Source organism: Narcine bancroftii, chromosome 12 (assembly GCF_036971445.1).
Source record: "Narcine bancroftii isolate sNarBan1 chromosome 12, sNarBan1.hap1, whole genome shotgun sequence".
NCBI lineage: Eukaryota > Metazoa > Chordata > Chondrichthyes > Torpediniformes > Narcinidae > Narcine > Narcine bancroftii.
In genome coordinates this window covers 55,014,885-55,034,372 of record NC_091480.1, presented here as the reverse complement: position 1 = coordinate 55,034,372, position 19,488 = coordinate 55,014,885, and the positions used below count along the sequence as shown (strand labels likewise).

General features: G+C 39.8%; 1 protein-coding gene across 9 annotated transcripts in view; it reads left to right on the top strand.

Moving 5' to 3' along the window:
- The window catches only part of LOC138747011 (electroneutral sodium bicarbonate exchanger 1-like), a 243,218-nt gene that overhangs the window by 174,212 nt on the left and 49,518 nt on the right, over window positions 1–19,488 (top strand). For all 9 annotated transcript variants that reach the window (XM_069905848.1, XM_069905847.1, XM_069905849.1 and 6 more), the window contains 5 exons: window positions 1,037–1,170; window positions 7,797–8,042; window positions 11,500–11,605; window positions 13,553–13,714; window positions 14,144–14,257. In XM_069905848.1, coding sequence (XP_069761949.1) covers window positions 1,037–1,170; window positions 7,797–8,042; window positions 11,500–11,605; window positions 13,553–13,714; window positions 14,144–14,257 — 762 coding nt within the window. The remainder of the gene's footprint in view (window positions 1–1,036; window positions 1,171–7,796; window positions 8,043–11,499; window positions 11,606–13,552; window positions 13,715–14,143; window positions 14,258–19,488) is intronic.

The window sequence follows — 19,488 nt, the reverse complement described above, 5'->3', positions numbered from 1 at the left end:
GTGAAGGGACAAAGCTATCGCCTCATCAGTGGAATGGTTTCTTCTATAGGCAAATAGAAATGGGTCCAGCGGCTCTGGGAGATGTGCTCTCATGTGGCATATGCACTTCAACCAGCCAAATAAAGACAAACTCCTGCCACAGTGGAACTGGATCAGTGTTCTTTACTGTTCCTATTCTGTCATGCTGTACACCATTGACTCAGACTTGTATTAGTTTAAACTAGTGGGTTGTACTAGCTACTTTTTTTATACCAGGTGGTGAAATACAGCAAATACAAATGTCAAATTTTAGTAGGCTCTGTACATTACTACAGAAAGTGAGACAATTCTGTGTTAAAGATCAGGGTCATGGCCATTGTTAATAGCTTTCAAATAAATAGATGGAATGATGGAACATCGTATTGTTGTGCGGGGTGCTGTCTTAGCCTAAATGGGCTGATTGGGAAGAAACAGGTAAGTAGATATAGAACACTATAGCACAGTACATACAGGCCCTTCAACCCTTGATGTTGGGCTGACAACATGGAGGAATCTGACTCCCCGCCAATTACTTAAAACTGTCCTCCAGCTAATAAAGGTAAATAGGAAATCTGCAGATGCTGGGGTCTAGTGCAGAATACATTGCCACATCTGCATACTTTTGCTCTGTCTGCCACAACAGCAAGTACCTCCCAGTGGCCAACCACTTCAATTCGCACTCCATTGCCTCACTGACATGTCAATCCATGCACTTGTACTGCCAGGCTGAGGCCACGTAAACTGGAGAAACAACTTGTGTCTTGTATCCCTTCTCAGCAGTCGATATTGACTTCTTCAATTTCCATTTAACCCCTCTTTGCAACCACTCTTGTCTTTCATTCTGAATGAACAATGTATTTTATAAAGGTTTTGTATAACTTGTGTACTGTTTACAAAATGCAGTTATTTATAAATACAGTAAATGTTATTAAAATCTTATTAATGGAATAGCTGATTTTTTTTGGCAAGTTATTTCTGTCCCTATTACTTAAAATTTAATTTTTGGATTTCTTTTCAGAGCGCAATAGAGTCCCTGTTTGGGGCGTCCATGACTGGAATTGCTTATTCCCTATTTGCTGGGCAACCTCTCACTATATTGGGCAGTACAGGTCCTGTGCTGGTGTTTGAAAAGATCTTGTTCAAATTCTGCAAGTAAGTAATTATTAATACAGGGATTAATGAACTTCAAATAACTCATAGTTCAATTAATGTGTAGCAGGAAGTCAACATGTATAGAACAAAAGGGAAATCTAATGGAATTCACTGTCTATGGGTAGATTAAATGACCGGCTCCTCCTCTTGGTTCCGCCCCTGTCAGTCCCGATATAAACCTGTTTTCCTGCAAGACCATTGTAAGCTAATAAAAGTGTGTTTGTGCTCAACACAAGTCTCCAAGAACCATCAATCCCATTATAATTTTATTAGCTTACTTTTAGAAACGGGATGGATGCCCTTTCAAAGCCAGGCCTTCCTCTCTCGAATCGGTCCCAAGGGATACGCAGTTATCAGGAACTGCGCGACGTACGAGACAGCCATTGAAGGCCCACTACATGAGGCCTCAGAACGACGTATTGGTGAGACATTGACTCTCAATGTCAGCAATGACCAGGTGGATCGCTGGAGACTAAATTCTGGAACTATGGACACTGACGAGAAACTTCCACTACGAAGCGGTTTCAGCCCATGTGAGAGAAGAAGAGCAAGTCTCGTGGCAGGAGTGAGATTGAGGTACTTGAGGCAGTGACTGTTAGAGTTTGGGAAGAAAGACCTTGCCAGTACCCTTGATTTGGCGAAATGTCTTGAACAGGCCCAACTGGGAGCAGACGACCTCGCTAACAAAAGCGGCGCCTTCTCAGAAGACCAGGCCTGCAGAGCGCAGCTGTCCCCATTACCGACTACCACAGCTACACACAACCAAGGATGCTACGTCTGTGGACAGGCCAAACACCCCTGTGCCAGAAGCTCCATGAAGGATTCCATGTGTTCAGGATGTGGTAAGAGGGGACATTGGGTGAAAGTCTGTTGGGCCAAGGGGAACCGCAGGAAGGTGACCCCCGAACCGTCGTACGCACCGTGTTCAGGCTCTGCCTCTCTATGCTGCTCACCCCTGCCATCTTGCTACGCCTCATAATGGGAACCGCTGCTGGAAATGAAGCATCGAAGAAATCTGGAAGTGAAGCAATGGCAGGAGCGGCAGCCATCTTGCCGCTTCTTGTGGTCGATGCCATCTTCCTGGCCCTCGGATCAAGACAACCAATAGGGAAAGCAATGCAGCCTCCAGAGTGCTGGCATCAGTCGTCCTCGACCGGGCAAAACCCCACCAGCTGAACAACTCGACGATAGAGGTGAGGGTAAACGGACATCTGACATATTGCTTAATAGACATTGGTTCAACTGAGAGCTGAAACTGAAATTGCTCGGACCCAGCAGGCTACCGTATTTATCTAGCATCTCAATCATATTCGGTGACTATTTAAGGGTATTGTACAGTACACTTAACTGTAAAAAGGGGGGAATTTTGTAAGTTCAAATTGTATGTATTGAAGGATTTGTATGCTTCTGTGTTTCTGGGCCTAGACTTCCTATGTCACCTTAAAAGTGTGTCCATGGAGTAGTCGGGCCCACTTCCCCCAATCATGGTGCGGAACAGAAAGGCCCAAAAGCCAGACATTGCACGCGGTCTCTCCACACTGAATATAGAACCCCCCCCCCCCCCTTGTTTCAGAACCTAACCTCCGACTGTAAGCCGATAGCTACGAAGAGCAGGTGATACAGTGTAGGGGACCTAGAATTTATTAGAGCTGAAACACAGTGGCTACTTAAAGAAAAAATCATTGAACCTAGCAACAGCCCGTGGAGAGCCCAGGTGGTAGTCATGAAAGGGAGAGAAAAGCCCAGGCTAGCGATTGACTATAGCCAAACTATTAATTGCCTCAAACTCCTGGACGCATACCCCCTCCCCCGAATCTCAGACATGGTGAATGAAATTGCGCAGTACCGGATCTATTCGACTATTGACTTGAAAGCTGCACATCACTAGCTACCGATCCCTTCTGAGGACCATCCCTACACAGCATTCGAGGCCGATGGATGGCTTTATCAGTTCCTGAGTGTCCCTTTTGGTATTACGAACGGGGTTTCAGTGTTCCAGAGGAAGATGAACGAAATGGTAGATAAGTATGAGTTAAGGGGCACCTTCCCTACATCAACAATGCCACCATTTGTGGGCGCAATCTGGAGGATCACAATGCCAATCTTCAGAAGTTTCTCCACACAGCCAAATCCCTGAACCTCACGTACAATGTCAGTAAGCGTGTGTTCCAGACTAAACATCTACCTATCTTGGATTATGTGGTGGAAAATGGCGTCATTGGCCCAGAGCTCAAGCGTATGTGCCCCCTCTTAGACCTCCCGATCCCAAGGACCATGAAAGCTTTAAGGAGGTGCCTGGGCTTCATCTCATACTACACCCAGTGGGTATCTCGTTATGCTAACAAAGTCCATCCCCTTTTAAAATCCACCTCCTTTCCATTATCAGCTAGAGCTCAGCCGGCTTTTAGCTATGTCAGGAGCTATATCGCCACCATGAGTGCGGTGAACGAAAATGCACTATTCCAGATGGAGAGCGATGCCTCCCGCATAGCTCTGGTTGCGACCCTTAACCAGGCGGGCAGGCCAGTAGCTTTCTTTTCCCACACCCTACAAGGCCAGGAGCTTTAAAACCTTTCAGTGGAGAAAGTGGCTCATCCATTGTGGAGGGCGTCAGGCAATGGAGGCACTACCTGGCCAGGACATTTACACTGCTCACTGATCAGCGATCTGTAGCCTTCATGTTCAATAACACAAAAAGGGGTAAAATGAAGAATGATAAGATCGCGAGGTGGAGGATCAAACTCTCCACCTATAACTATGATATATTGTACAGGCCAGTTGCCCTATCCCAAGGAAGCTATGCTCCTGCACAAACCAGCCAGTTGCAGTCAATCCACGACGAGCTTTGCCACTTGGGCATCACCCACATGGCTCTCTTTATCAAGGCATCAGGGAAATAACCAGGTCAGGTGGCAAACTGCACTTCTACTGCCCTGACAAAGTGCACCTGATAAAAGCTTCCCATCCCTTCGAATGACTCAGCATCGATTTCAAGGAGCCCTTTCCTTCCACCAACAGAAACATGTACTTTTTAATGTTATTGATGAGTACTCGCATTTTCCGTTCACCATCCCCTGCCCAGACATGACCACCACAGTCATCAGAGGTCAGCACTCCATTTTCACCATATTAGGGTATCCTAGCTATATTCATAGCGACTGGGGCTCATCGTTTATGAGCGAAGAGCTATGCTGATACCTGCTCATAAGAGGAATCACCTCAAGCAGGACTACTAGCTACAACACCTGGGGGCAACAGACAAGTTGAAAAAGAGAACGCAGTGGTTTGGAAAGCTGTGAAATTAGCTCCCCGGTTAAAGGCCTTCCAGACTCACACTGACAAGAGGTTCTGCCCACTGCACTCCACTCCATAAGATCGCTTCTCTGCGCTGCGACCAATGTGACTTCTCACGGACTAATGTTTGCATTTCTGAGGAAATCCACCTCAGGGATTTAGCATGGCTAACGACTCCAGGACCAGTCCTGTTGAAAAAGTACGTGAGGAGAAAACTTACCCTTTGGTCAAGAGAGTGCACCTACTGCACGCAACCTGATGTATGGCTATGGGCATACCTGGATAGCAGAGAGGACACCATCTGATCAGAGATCTGGCACCTTCAGGAGTTGTGGTCCCAACACCTACAATAGGCCTGGAACTTCCAAATACCCCACACAGGGTTCCAGACAACATGGTACCAACCACGCAACCATCGGATCCTGAAACCAGAGTCCCCCTTTGAGTCCCAGTATCCAAGACCCACAGGAAGTTCTGGAAGAGCAAAGTCCACCAGAACTAAGGTACTCGACCAGAATAACCAGGCCCCCAGACAGATTCAACTGGTAAATAATTGTAAAAAGCTTGTATTGCTGAATATGGTCTGTTTTCACCCACAGTTTCTCTTCTGAAGGAAGGGGTGAATGCAGTGAACTGGAATTCACTGTCTATGGGTAGATTAGATGACCGGCTCCTCCTCTTGGTTCTGCCACCGTCGGTCCGATATAAACCTTGTTTTCCCACCTTACCTCCAATTTACCTGAAGACCATTGTAGATACCGGCTGTTAATTGTAAGCTAATAAAAGCACGTTTGCTCCACACAAGTCTCTGAGTACCATCACACTGGGAAATACCTTGAAATTGTAGACCTTGTGGATTCAGCGAAAAGCTTTGGCTAACAGGTTTTCGAATTGCTAAACTGTTTGACTTTACTTCACAACTTGATGGCATCATTTTTTATCCTGTCCAGTTCAGGTCTTCTAAGACTTCATTGTATTAGTTACTGTGATAGAAGGGGAAATTAATAAGCAAATTGGGTGGGGGAACAGTGGACATGGAGGTTTTTCTCACTGTTGTATTGGGTGGGGGAACAGTGGACATGGAGGTTTTTCTCACTGTTGTATTCTGTCTCCCAAAGTTTCCATTGATCTGGTATTTTTTTTTTAAATCAAAGGATGAGTTGAGCTGAGCCCCTGCTCCTACTGACTTGATTCAGATTTGATGCATATTATCATAAGTTGTTAAAACTGCAGATCCAGTCTTTGGGAATAAAATGTGATGCAAAGATTTGTAATTTTAATTAACCATCTTTTGCTCCTCTATTGCAAAAGTCCACCATCTTTGCTTTGAAGGAAGTGCTTTGGAATTACATGAGTCAGATGATGTTGAAATTGAAGGAATATGGAGAAGTGTCGGGATACAAGGTTAACGCAAATAAAAGTAAAGCAATGCCAGTGAATAATGCGGATTTCTCAAAATTTAAGAAAGAATCACCATTCAGATGGCAAATGCAAACAATGCGATACCTAGGTATACAAATAAATAAAAAAACTCGGCCATCTATATAAACTCAATTATTATCCACTAATGAAAAGATTACAGGACGACTTAGAGCATTGGAAAGACTTACCACTAACACTAATAGAAAGGATAAACTGTATTAAAATGAACATTTTCCCAAGGATACAATACCTATTTCAGGCATTGCCAATACACTTGACAGAGAAATTCTTCAAGGAGTTAAAGAAAATAATAAGGAAATTTTTATGGAAAGGGGGGAGACCGAGGATAGCACTAGATAAATTAACAGAATGGTATAAACAAGGAGGCTTACAACTGCCAAACTTTAAAAATTATTATAGAGCCGCACAATTAAGATACCTATCAGATTTTTTTCAAACAAGGGAAAAGCCAGATTGTACTAGATTAGAACTAGATAAAATAGGGGAGAAGATAATCGAACATATTATATAAATGGGATGAAAAATTGGTACAACGTAGGAATTCTCCAGTATTACATCATCTGCTCAATATTTGGAAGAAGATTCATGTAGAAAGGAATAAAACAAATTACCAACTACCAAAACTAATAACCTTTCCTTTAGAGAATGGGAGAAAAAAGGGATCAAAAGAATAGAAAATTGCTTTTCGGGAAATAAATTATTATCCTTTGAACAAATGAAGAATAAATATAATATAACTCACGATACAGTATTGGCATACTACCAACTGAAATCCTACTTGAAGGACAAATTGGGAAGCAATCTGAGGTTACCAGAGGGAAGTAATTTTGAATATGTGATTACAGACACAATGATAATCAAAAAATTTATAACAAACATGTATATTAAACTACAAGAAAAGGAGAACGAGGAAACAAATGGTAAAACTAAACAAAAATGGGAACAAGATCTAAACATAAAGATAAAGAAGGAAACATGGGAGAAGTTATGCTCAGGAACTATGAGAAATACAATAAATACGAGGTTACGTATGATACAATATAACTGGATACACAGGCTATATATTACACCTCAAAAGTTAAATAAATGGGACCCAACAGTATCTAAGAGATGTTTTCGCTGTAAAAAGGAAATGCGAACAACAATTCATGCAATCTGGACATGTGAGAAAGTGAAAAAATTTTGGGAAGATCTAAACCAGATATTAAATAAAATCACAAAAAGCAATATACCAAAAAACCCAGAGATCTTCCTCCTAAGTAACATAAAAAACAAAGAATTTGGACTTGATTTGGATGGTGCACAAAAAAGATTTGTTAGGATAGCCCTAGCTGTAGCAAAAAAATGTATTATGTCAGCCTGGAAATTAGAAGATAACTTGAGAATACAACAATGGTATATAGAAATGAATAAATGTATTCCATTAGAAAAAAATAACATACAAGTTAAGAAATAATATTACAATATTTGAACAAATATGGGAGCCATACATGAAACATAATAGAGAAAACCTACCGGAGACATCTACCACCTAAAATGATAGAAGGAGAAGAGAATGAAAAGAACTGACTCAGTGGAATTTCTTGTTTATTTTTATTGAGTGACAACATTGTTTGACGGGTTTAATGTATCTTAGATTCTGAATTTTAAATGAATGGCAGGGGAGGTAGGGAGGGTGGGATGGGAAGAGGGAGGGGGGAGAAAACGACACTATATATTTGAAAAGGAAAATGTATGTATCTTGATCAATGTGGTTTATAGTGTGAAAAATAAAAAAAATTTTTAAAAAAAGTCAGATGATGTTGCTTGCATTTCAGATATATATAAATATTCAATATCACTCCTAATTTCATTTTTTAATTGTAATTTTCTCTTTCTTCTTTTTATAGGGACTATAACTTGTCCTACCTTTCACTGAGAGCAACTATTGGACTCTGGACATCATTCCTGTGTATCTTGCTTGTTGCCACAGATGCAAGCTCTCTTGTTTGCTACATAACTCGTTTTACTGAGGAGGCATTTGCCTCTCTTATCTGCATCATTTTCATCTATGAAGCCCTGGAAAAGCTGGTCCATTTGGGAGAAATCTACTCTTTCAATATGCATTCAGATCTGGATCAGCTTACTCAATACTTGTAAGCATTAGACTTTATTGACAAATATTCTCTGCTCCTGCAGCATTAGTATTCCATGGGAAGCAGTTACTGTACTTACTTAAATTATTTTAGAAGTGCCAGCCAAGTCCAAGTATTGGAAGAATATTTCACCATATGGCATAACAATTTTAATTCTGTTCATTTCCTAACAGGAAGTCATTGAATATTTACAAAGGGCCTGAATCCCATTTTGCTTTCCTTTCATTGTTAATGCTCAGACTGCCATCTACCAAAGATTGCCATACCAATCTTGGTATTTTTAAGTTTCTATGGTTCCATTACACACAACTTCCCTGCCAATCCCTCAGAGAAGCTTTGAACATATCCCCATAAAAATATCATAACTGTCATGGGTTATAAATGAGAGTATGAAACGAACTGATCACGAATTATAAAAGTGGCACAATTGTTAATGAGGAAACTGGTATGTTTAAAAAAAAAAGTAATCTTGTAAGTGTCAGAATTAAGGACGATTCTTACATGGCCTCAACCTGGCAGTACGAGGGCATGAATAGACATGTATAATTGTAAATATTCTCACTTCACACAGCTTTAGTTAAGGACCTGGGTTCCACGGAATATTTAGGCCAAAATTTGATGCCAATATTAGCTGAAATGCATGCATTTTTGAAAGAAATAATCTGGATTTTGGAGCAGGTGAACTGGATCATTGGTTAAATTGTATAGCAGTGTCGAAAATGTTGAAAATATCCCCATTTTTAATCTGAGTAAAATGCATAAAAGTCACTTTCACAGGACTTGCAATGAAAGCCTTGCCCTGCTGAGGTTTCAGTTGTGATTGCAGCAGACGATAAACTTCATTCAGGGCAACCTGTCTTCTTCACATTCAATGTTGAGGTTTATTTAGGTGAATTGCACTCTGAACACCTAAGGCAGGTTCTGCTTTTTATCGAGAACACTTCTACCCCTTCGTTCTCCCTCCCTTCCTCTTCTATTTTGAAGTCTTTAAGCACATGATTCCATTCCACAAGAGTGTGTTTTTAAAAAAAAAAACATGCTCAAGGAATTGAAGTAACAGAAAGGAAAAAAAATAACTTAACTGCAAGTAGTTGGTAATCCCTTCCAATAGCGGTTGGGGATTCTTAATTCTGTGTAGGTGTTCTCTGCAAAGACGAGTTGGATCCAAGCACTTTCACTTTCAAGTTGGCATATAACCATATAACCACTTACAGCACAGAACAGGCCAGTTCGGCCCTACTAGTCCATGCCGTAGCAAATCCCCGCCCTCCTAGTCCCACTGACCATCACCCGGTCCATACCCCTCTAGTCCCCTCCTATCCATGTAACGATCCAGTCTTTCCTTAAATGTAACCAATGATCCCGTCTCGACCACGTCTGCCGGAAGCTCATTCCACATCCCCACCACCCTCTGCGTAAAGAAATTTCCCCTCATGTTCCCCTTATAATTTTCCCCCTTCAATCTTAAACCATGTCCTCTAGTTTGAATCTCCCCCTTTCTTAATTGAAAAAACCTATCCACATTTACTCTGTCTATCCCTTTTAAAATCTTAAACACCTCTATCAAGTCCCCTCTCAATCTTCTACGCTCCAGAGAAAAAAGCCCCAGTCTGCACAACCTTTCCCTGTAACTCAGACCCTGAAATCCTGTCAACATTCTCGTGAACCTTCTCTGCACTCTCTCTATTTTGTTTATATCTTTCCTATAATTTGGTGACCAAAACTGTACACAGTACTCCAAATTTGGCCTCACCAATGCCTTGTACAATTTCATCATAACCTCCCTACTCTTGAATTCAATACTCCGATTTATGAAGACCAACATTCCAAATGCCTTCTTCACCACACCATCTACCTGAGTATCAGCCTTGAGGGTACTATTTACCATAACTCCTAAATCCCTTTGTTGCTTTGCACTCCTCAATTGTCTACCATTCAATGTATAGACCTATTTAAATTTGCCTTTCCAAAATGTAGCACCTCACATTTATCTGTATTAAATTCCATCAGCCATTTCTCAGCCCACACCTCCAGCCTTCCTAAATCACCTTTTAATCTACGGTAATCTACCTCACTGTCCACAACACCACCAATCTTTGTGCCATCCGCAAACTTGCTTATCCAATTCTCCACCCCTACATCCAGATCGTATAATATATAACAAATAATAGTGGACCCACGACCAAACCCTGAGGAACTCCACTAGTCACCGGCCTCCAATTGGACAAACAATTTTCTACCACTACTCTCTGACACCTCCCATCCAACCACTGCTGAATCCATTTCACGACCTCCTTATTTATACCTAATGCCTCCACCTTTTTTCGTAACCTCCTGTAGGGAACTTTGTTTGCCTCTTCATGCCTTTTTTTGGCCTTTCTAATTTCTTTCTTAAGATTCCTTCTACACTCCTTGTAGTCCTCCTTCAACTTCTCAGCTCCCTGCTCTTTATACCTCTTGTACACCTCCCTTTTTCTCCTAACCAAATTTCCAATATTCCTCGAAAACCAAGCCTCCCTATGACTTCCAGCCTTTCCTTTGATCCACACTGGGACATAACTACTCTGTACCCTCAAAATTTCTTTTTTGAATATTCTCCATTTTTTATTAACATCCTTACCTGAAAATATCCTGTCCCACTCAATACTCCCCAAATCCCTTCTTATTCCTTCGAAATTTGCTCTTTTCCAATCCAGAACCTCAACTTTAGGCCTCTCCTTGCTCTTCCCTAAAACTACCCTAAAACTAACAGAATTATGATCACTAGACCCAATTGGTTCTCCAACATTAATGTCTGCTACCTGACCTAGCTCGTTCCCTAACAGGAGATCCAGTATTACACCATCCCGAGTCGGTTCTTCTACTAACTGATTTAGAAAACAATCCTGAACACATTTAACGAACTCCAGCCCATCCAGCCCTCTAACCGTATGGGTATCCCAATCAATGTGTGGGAAGTTAAAATCTCCCATGATCACTACCTTATGTTTTTCACACATATACGTTATCTCCCTACAAATTTGTTCCTCTAATTTTCTTGGCCCATTTGGTGGTCTGTAATACACCCCTATTAGCACCCTCTTGCCTCCTCCACCCCTCAATTCCACCCAAACAGCCTCACTGGTCGATCCCTCCATACCATCCTGTCACCTCACTGCAGTAATGTCCTCCTTAACAAGCAGAGCAACCATAGATCCCCTGATCTATCACATCTAAAACAAATGTATCCTGGCATATACAGAGATTCCTAAGAAAGTGCACCCATAGTGAGAAACATCTGGGTATTCCTGAACTGATTTTAGTGGAACAGAATTTTCTTTAAGTTAACAAACTATTTTTACTGTGAAATGTTTAATTTATTTTCTGCTAATAATTCGGTAATGATTGCTTCAAGATGGGAAGTATTCGCAGTTATCTAATTACATTAAGTATAATTTTCTGGTTCTGTTCACTTTAGCTGTACATGCACAGAGCCTCATAATCCTAACAACAGAACAATAGAGTACTGGGAGAAGCAAAATATTACAAGATCGTCAATCTCTTGGGCAAATCTGACTGTCAGCGTAAGTTACAAAAAGCTAATTTTGATTGTGTCTGAGAAATAAATAGGAGTCTGGGTAAAGGAGGATTGTGAATGGTTATTGATTAGGCTAACTGATAAGAAAGTAATAGCTGGGCAGCACGTTACATTCTCAGAATTGAGTTTTCTTGGCTGTTTTGCTGTAGTTTTGTTCACGTCTGCTAATTACAGAGAGTGGGTATTTCATTCTTTTAAAGGTAATTTTAGAGATGAAATTTCAGAGAATGGTGAATCATGATTACTGTTAATAGCTATAGAAGATTATATTTTGGTACTACATATTCTGAATCCTGTATTTGTCGGGGCTTAAGGACATTAATGGAAGAGAATTTGGTGCAGGGTAGTTGATGAGAGTGTGAGGAGAATTTTTTTTAAATGGGATTAGTATAGGATGAGTATCATCGGTGGTTGATGTTCAGTGTGGATTTTTGCAGAGCACCTGCATTCTGTCCCCAAGAATTCTGCCTAAAGCTTCCTGTGAACTGCCATTTTAATTCTCCATCCCACTTTGAGCTCTCTGTTTGTGGCCTCCTGCACTGTTGAAAGGAAGCCACTATGAGATAGAAGAACAGCACCTCAACTTTCATCTGTTAATGTTGAAGCCAAATTCATTGATCTTTGGGTCACTCCCTTTTTCTGTTTGTAACACTTGGCAGTTCTGCTGTAGGCCATCTGTAATATTAGGTTTTTTTCCCCCCATTGGTACTGCCTGACCCGCCTGGTGTTTCTTGTATCTGCATTTCACAGTGCTTTTTTTTTTGTTTTGTGTCTTTGACTGACATCATTAACACATCAACTCTAACTTTATCCATAGCTTGTCCGTAAAGCAATCTTAATCTCATCCTATCATATATTTTCCCCTATGTGTTTCTCCCCCACCACCTTCTGCAAAATTGCATGCTTTCTTTCCTAGTTTTGACCTGAAATATTTACTATTTTTATTTCTATAGATGAGCCCTGGTGTGCTGAATTTTTCCCAGCATTTTCAGTTTTTAGTTTGAGATTTGTTTCCCCAAATATCTTTAACATGTTGATTTGAGTATCTCATCAATTTTCCATGAGGCTTCATAACTTGTGTGTGTTTCATTTTATGCAAGTTATTTGGAACTTGTGCCCATTAATCATTTAGTTCATGCATTCAATTACTTTGGATAAGAGTTCCCAAAATCCAAAGGATCATTATTTAATGTTGATTTCAGCTTAATTGATAAACAGCAAACCCACAAATGGATCAACTATATTTGATTTGATGTTCTGACATGATTTTAGGATTTGAAGTGGTTTTCACTTGATTATTTAAGTTTCAATTGGTTTAAGCATTCTTTCCATTTTATAACCTACAGTATAAATTGATATATGTGCTGCATAGAAGTTTTCCAAACTTTAGATTATGTAATTTGATAGAATCAACATTTTGATTGTTTCCTGTGGTGCAAGGATACAAGTCATGAGAAAGTGGTAGATCAACAAATGGGTGGCAGAGAGCACTTGACACTACTTGTATGTTTCAAACAGAAGGCTGGGACAAGTGGAAGATCATTTCCTTACCCTGCCCCCTCCCATTCTTTGATTGTTTCCTGTGCATTTCTGAATAACATGCTGATTGGTGTGTGTAGTTACTTTGAAGTTATCCAACACAAATGTTTTAACACCTTTTAATTTGTCATGAACTTGTGGCACATAAAAAATTCTGAAACTTCAGTTTATTGTTTTTTTTTAAAGAGACATCATGAATGACAAATCCTTGTGAATAGAAACATGTTGCTGTTCAATCCCATTATAATGTGTGGGATCTGATAAGCATCTAATATTGTGGATATCAGTGACTGAAGATTATTTCAGTGTGATGAAACCAATGGCAATGGTGCACCAAAAATTAGTCCAGTTCATTGTTTTTAATGTAATCTGTTTGTTGCTTTTCATAATTTAGGACTGCAGGGCATTTCACGGGGAATTTATTGGCCCTTCGTGTGGACCGCATGGACCATATACTCCAGATGTCCTCTTCTGGTCTGTTATACTATTTTTTTCCACATTTGCCCTATCGGGGTTCCTCAAGCAGTTTAAAACAAGTCACTATTTCCCAACCAAGGTTAGTACAACTTGATTATTTTGTTTTCTTTAAAATAAAATTGTTTTTCTAGAATTATGCAGATTCTATTTTGCAGGACAAGACTTTATTTAAAAAAAATACAAATTAGTGAATGTAACTTACGAGTACAAGGAAGCCTGTAAAGATTCACTCCAAACGTCTGATTGGATGCAACAGATGATTTGGTTTAGCATATGTGATTGCAGGGAAGAGTTTTACTGAAAAAGAGTAGACCTGCTATTTTTAATGTATTCCTTTGGTTGCAATTTTTTGGCAAGGGTCTTTTTCCTTTTTGTTTCAGTGAACCTGTACCATTTATTACATGAATCTAAAAGTTATTGGCAAATTTAATCTATTTTTGAAAGTGATTATTTATTACTCCTGATAGCTGATAACAGTGTTTTGTTCATTAATGATATTAACTGACAGGTACGCTCAATGATAAGTGATTTTGCAGTTTTCCTGACCATTTTGTCCATGGTTCTTATTGACTGTGCTCTGGGAATACCATCACCAAAGCTTGAAGTTCCCAGTGTCTTTAAGGTAACAAAATAATTTCAAGTTCAAGTTTATTATCATCTGAATATACATGTCCAATCTGATTAAAGTGTTTCTCCAGACTACAGTGTGCATACATACACAATAGTAATCCTGTATATGCATAAAGATAGAATTTTAAATAAATATATACAAATATTTTGGGATTATTTTACTTGGTTGCAGGATACTGATCATCAATCTTGCAGACTTTGGGAAGAAGCTTATTTCCCAGCCGGGCTGTCCTGATTTTGATGCTCCTTTACCTTTATGATGGTAGTGGATCAAAGATAATGCTGTGCACTGGGTTGAAAGGGTCTTTGATAAATTCTATAATTTGGAATATTATTCAAAATGCTCAAAGGAACAAGTAATCATTTACTTTGAGGCGAGCAAAATAATCTTAAGGCTGCATTGTATACTGTATACTGCATGTATACAGTATATTTATAATGACAACAGTATTGAAGAGGAATGAATAAATAGAACACAAATTTGTAATTATATTGTGCAATGATGTGCCACACACTGAAACTTGGGAACCAGACATTTTAGATTTAATTACTTGCCTCAGGTGGTGGTGGTTCTCTGAAACAGATTTCTTAGCAAGGTACATGAAATAAAATAGAGAAAGCAATGAAGGGGGTTTGTGCATGAGTCATTTGTGCTTGTGTAAAGTTCTGCTACCTCTATCCTAACTTGCATCATCTCTTCTGCCCTTCACCCTTGTGCTTGCTGACCAACAAAGTCCCATTTGAATAATGTTTTGGATTTAAAAATGTTTCCATGATTAATGCCCTTCATTATCTGTATAATCTCCTCCAGTAATGTCACTGAGCCTACCCCACCCTTCAAAATGATCTGCTCCTGCATTTCTAGCCATAGAACACTTTCTTTTCTTTCTTTGGCTTGGCTTCGCGGACGAAGATTTATGGAGGGGTAATGTCCACGTCAGCTGTAGGCTCGTTTGTGGCTGACAAGTCCGATGCGGGACAGGCAGACACGGTTGCAAGGGAAAATTGGTTGGTTGGGGTTGGGTGGTGGGTTTTTCCTCCTTTGTCTTTTGTCAGTGAGGTGGACTCTGCAGTCTTCTTCAAAGGAGGTTGCTGCCCGCCGAACTGTGAGGTGCCAAGATGCACTGTTTGAGGCGATATCAGCCCACTGGCGATGGTCAATGTGGAACAATGTGGAACATAGAACACTAAAGCACAGAAAAAAGCCATTCGGGCCTTCTCATCTGTGCCGGAAACATCATTCCACTAGTCCCACTGACCTGCACTCATTCTGTAACCCTCCAGACTTCTCCCATCCATGTATCTATCCAATTTATTCTTAAAACTTAAGAATGAGCCGCATTTACCATGTCAGATGGCAGCTCATTCCACACTCCCACCAATCTCAAAATGAAGAAGTTCCCCCTAAACCTTTCTCTTTTCGTCATAAAGCCATGGCCTCTTGTATTTATCTCTCCTAATCTAAATGGAAAGAGCTTCCTTGCATTTACTCTGTCTATACTCCATGATTTTGTAAACCTCTATCAAATCTCCCCCCATTCTTCTACACTCCAAGGAATAAAGTCCTAACCTGTTTAGTAACTCAACTCCTAAAGACCCGGTGTTGCATACTAAATCAGCAGCAATAGGAATAACCAAGACATTGGATTTGGTCCAAGCAATCATTTTTATTATTAATAATTAATAACATAAACTTCTTACTTAACTTTAAACTTAACCCCAGTATATGCACATGTAAATATGTGTGTGTTAAAACTCAATCCGTTACAGTTTAAGCTTGATTCTGAAGAGATGATTTTAAAGTTCAGTCTCAGAAAGCTTTTGTGTTGAAACTCAGTCTTTACTGCTGTTCAAAAATGATTATGGAGAAAGTGTGAGGCATCAAATTTCTTTAAATTGTTGCTCAAAAGCAATAATGAAGTATGTTGAAATATCAAGTCATCAGACCTCTTTAAAACTCGCACATTTCTTTTATAGAGTTGTTTTCAGAGCAATGTTTCTTTATAAGAATGATTTTTTTCCTCTCTTGCCTGAAGATTTTGGAATCTGTGTTCCACATGAAGAATCTGTCCTCTTTCCAAAGAGACAGAGATGTGGCTATTTTCTTCCATGAAGATTTCACAAATTGGCCAAGGGTTAAACAAATTGCCCAAATGGAAAAGAACATGGTTGAACTGCCCTCTTTATCGTAAAGAGACAATCAGAAGTAGTCTTCCTCATTCAAAAGCCACTTAGTCTGTGTTCTCCTTTGACCAGGAATAGCATGTAAAAATACCTTTTTTGTTTGCTGTATCTTCAATCCTGTATTCCACAGGATGGTCAACTTCCTTCCGGTTTCAAAAATCTCTGATTCTAGTAATATCTTTCTCTGAAAATTGTTAAGACCCCCAAAGGACTCCAAAACCCAGCAGCAACAGACATTCACCAAGACGAGTGGCTTTCAAAACAAAAGTTATTTTTAATCAACTTCAAACATGATAATAGAATCAAACATTAACTTAACTCTATATTTAACTAACCCAAATTAACCCCCTTCTAATTCTAAGTGTACATGTATGTAATGTGTGTGTAAATTTAAGAAAAGTTCTTTGGTTCACAGTTCAATCTCACTTCTCCTTCTTCCAAGTTCTCTGGTTGCAGGCAATCACCATACTATGCACAGAATTTAACATGTATAAAGTTCACCAGGCTTGGTGCTTGAAAGGTAAATGTTTACCACTCAGGAAGGTTTTTGTAGGGTTTGCAGAGACAGATATTTGTTGCTCCAGGATTTCCACAACTGAGGTACCATCACTAGTCACTTTAGGATCTCGCTGATGAAACTTGCCCCATCAGGATTTTTAGATGGTAATCTCTTTCTTCAAGCTACCACAGAGTTCCATTCCTTCCTCTATTTCAAGAGAAACATCAGACAGATAGCACTTCCAGCCATCTACTGCTCTGGAACTTGCTTTCATCAGTTTGTTAGAAACAGAATTGCCTTTAAAGAAATTGCTCGAGACAAAAATTGAGAACAAAGAACATTTATTACAACAACAATGCAAAGTTGGGTGCTTCCCCTTACCCTGGGAATACACACATACACTGGGGCTCACCCAACTTTTATACAGGTACTTTCAGTATCAGAATACCCTCCCCCTTGCATTCTTCTGCCCCCTGGATGGGTTTGGCAGAGGCAATCCTTCCTGCCTACGTGCAGTTTCAGTATACTTGGAGGACCAGGGGGTATCCTGTCGGTGTCCCTTCATGTTATTGTCCTTATTCACACCTTCCTGATTCTCGGAGCTACAGTCTCTTGGTATGTAGAGTTGGCTCATCCTGTCTAGGGTTGGCTAATTTAATATGTATAACTTTGTAAATCTGTGTAAGGTTAACTAATTAGATATGTAGAACTTGGCACTTCTGTCTATCCAGACTACCTCAACTTCCTACATTCTATTGTTCCTTACCGCTCCTTATCTTATTCTTATGGTGGCTCATTGATCTTGTCACAAAGACTAGAAGATTCTTATGGTAATCGTGCTGACTCTGCTTTCCTGCATCCTAATTCCCAAGCTCATCCTGTTTGTACTGGTTACAGCCATTAACTGATGTATGAATTTGTTTCCTTCATGTTCATAATTTTAGATCAGTTTTCCCATCTCTCACAAGTTTCAAACAGTTTTCCCAGGATTGCACTTTTCAGTTACTTGGCAGTGTCCCACACACTGACTGACTGACTGAGCTGTTAACTCAACTCTCTCTCTTTTTCAACTGAAACTCCAAAGAGAGCATGACTCATGTCTTGCAAAACCCCCCACATTCCTGAATAAAACAACAGGAAGTTCTTTCTTCTGCTCTCATCTGTTGCTAGATAAACAAAATCTAGGAGTGACCTTTCTATGTTTGCAGAAAGGGTACTGATAGACAGCATGACTCCAGCAAGACAATGGTCAATTTTGACTTCAGTTCAATTAACACCTACTTGTGAAAGGTGCACATTCAACAGAGACCCTGCAATGTGAATTCTTCAGTCTTTAAAATAAGATCGTTTTAAAATGTGTGTATGTACGTGACCTACTCTAAATCTTATAAATTCTCCCTAAATATTAATATTGTTACAAAATGCTTATCACATGGCACATGACATCGTTTCTTGTTTCATTTCTCCAAAACCATGAATAATGCCAAATGGCCTTTTGAAATGCTTCTAAAAGTTGATTCACATCCATATGCTAAAAGCATCTTTATCCATTTAGACCCACTTCAAAAGTATGAATTTAAAATGAAAGATTCCGAACTGTCTGTGTAATTCCCTCGAGGAAGAACTTGCTTGTTTGAAAAATTGCCACCAGAATGTACACACAAAGGCTTTTTTAAAAGAAACACTCATCGATCTTGAGTCTCTCTCTCTCTCTCTCTCTCTCGCCCACACTAACTTTACTAAGATAATATCTAAAACTTTAAAGATTAATATTAACACAAATCCATTACACTCGGAAACATACTGGTAAATCTTCTCTGCACTCTTTCAATTTTATTGATATTCTTCCTGTAATTTGGCAACCAGAACTCCACACAATACTCCAAATTTGGCCTTACCAATATCTTGTATAACCTCACCATAGCATCCTGTGAGAAACAGAAGTACCTTCACAGAATTTGCTCGAGACAAAAATTGAGAACAAAGAACATTTATTATACAACAATGCAAAGTTGGGTGCTTCCCCTTACCCTGGGAATACACACATACACTGGGGCTCACCCAACTTTTATACAGTTGATTTCAGTATAGAAGTACCCTCCCCCTTACATTCTTCTGCCTCCTGGATGAGTTTGGCATTAGGCAATCCTGTCTGCCTACGTGCTGTTTCTGTGAACTTGGAGGACCAGGGGGTATCCTGTCGGTGTCCCATCATGTCATCGTCCTTATTCACAAACCTGCCTTTGTTCTAATTCACACCTTCCCGACTCTCATGGCTACAACCTTATATGCAGAACTTGCTAATTCTGTCTAAGGCTAGAAGACCCTTATCTTATCCAAACTAACTTTATCTTATTCATACTGGCTTTATTTATTACACAATATATCGATACTAGTTTCCTCATCTTAATATTTTTATATCAGTTTTACTTATCTCTCACAATCCCAACTCCTGTACTCAATACTTTGATTTATGAAGGCCAATATGCCAAAAGCTTCACAACCCTGTCTACCTGTGATGCCACCTTCAGGTAATTATG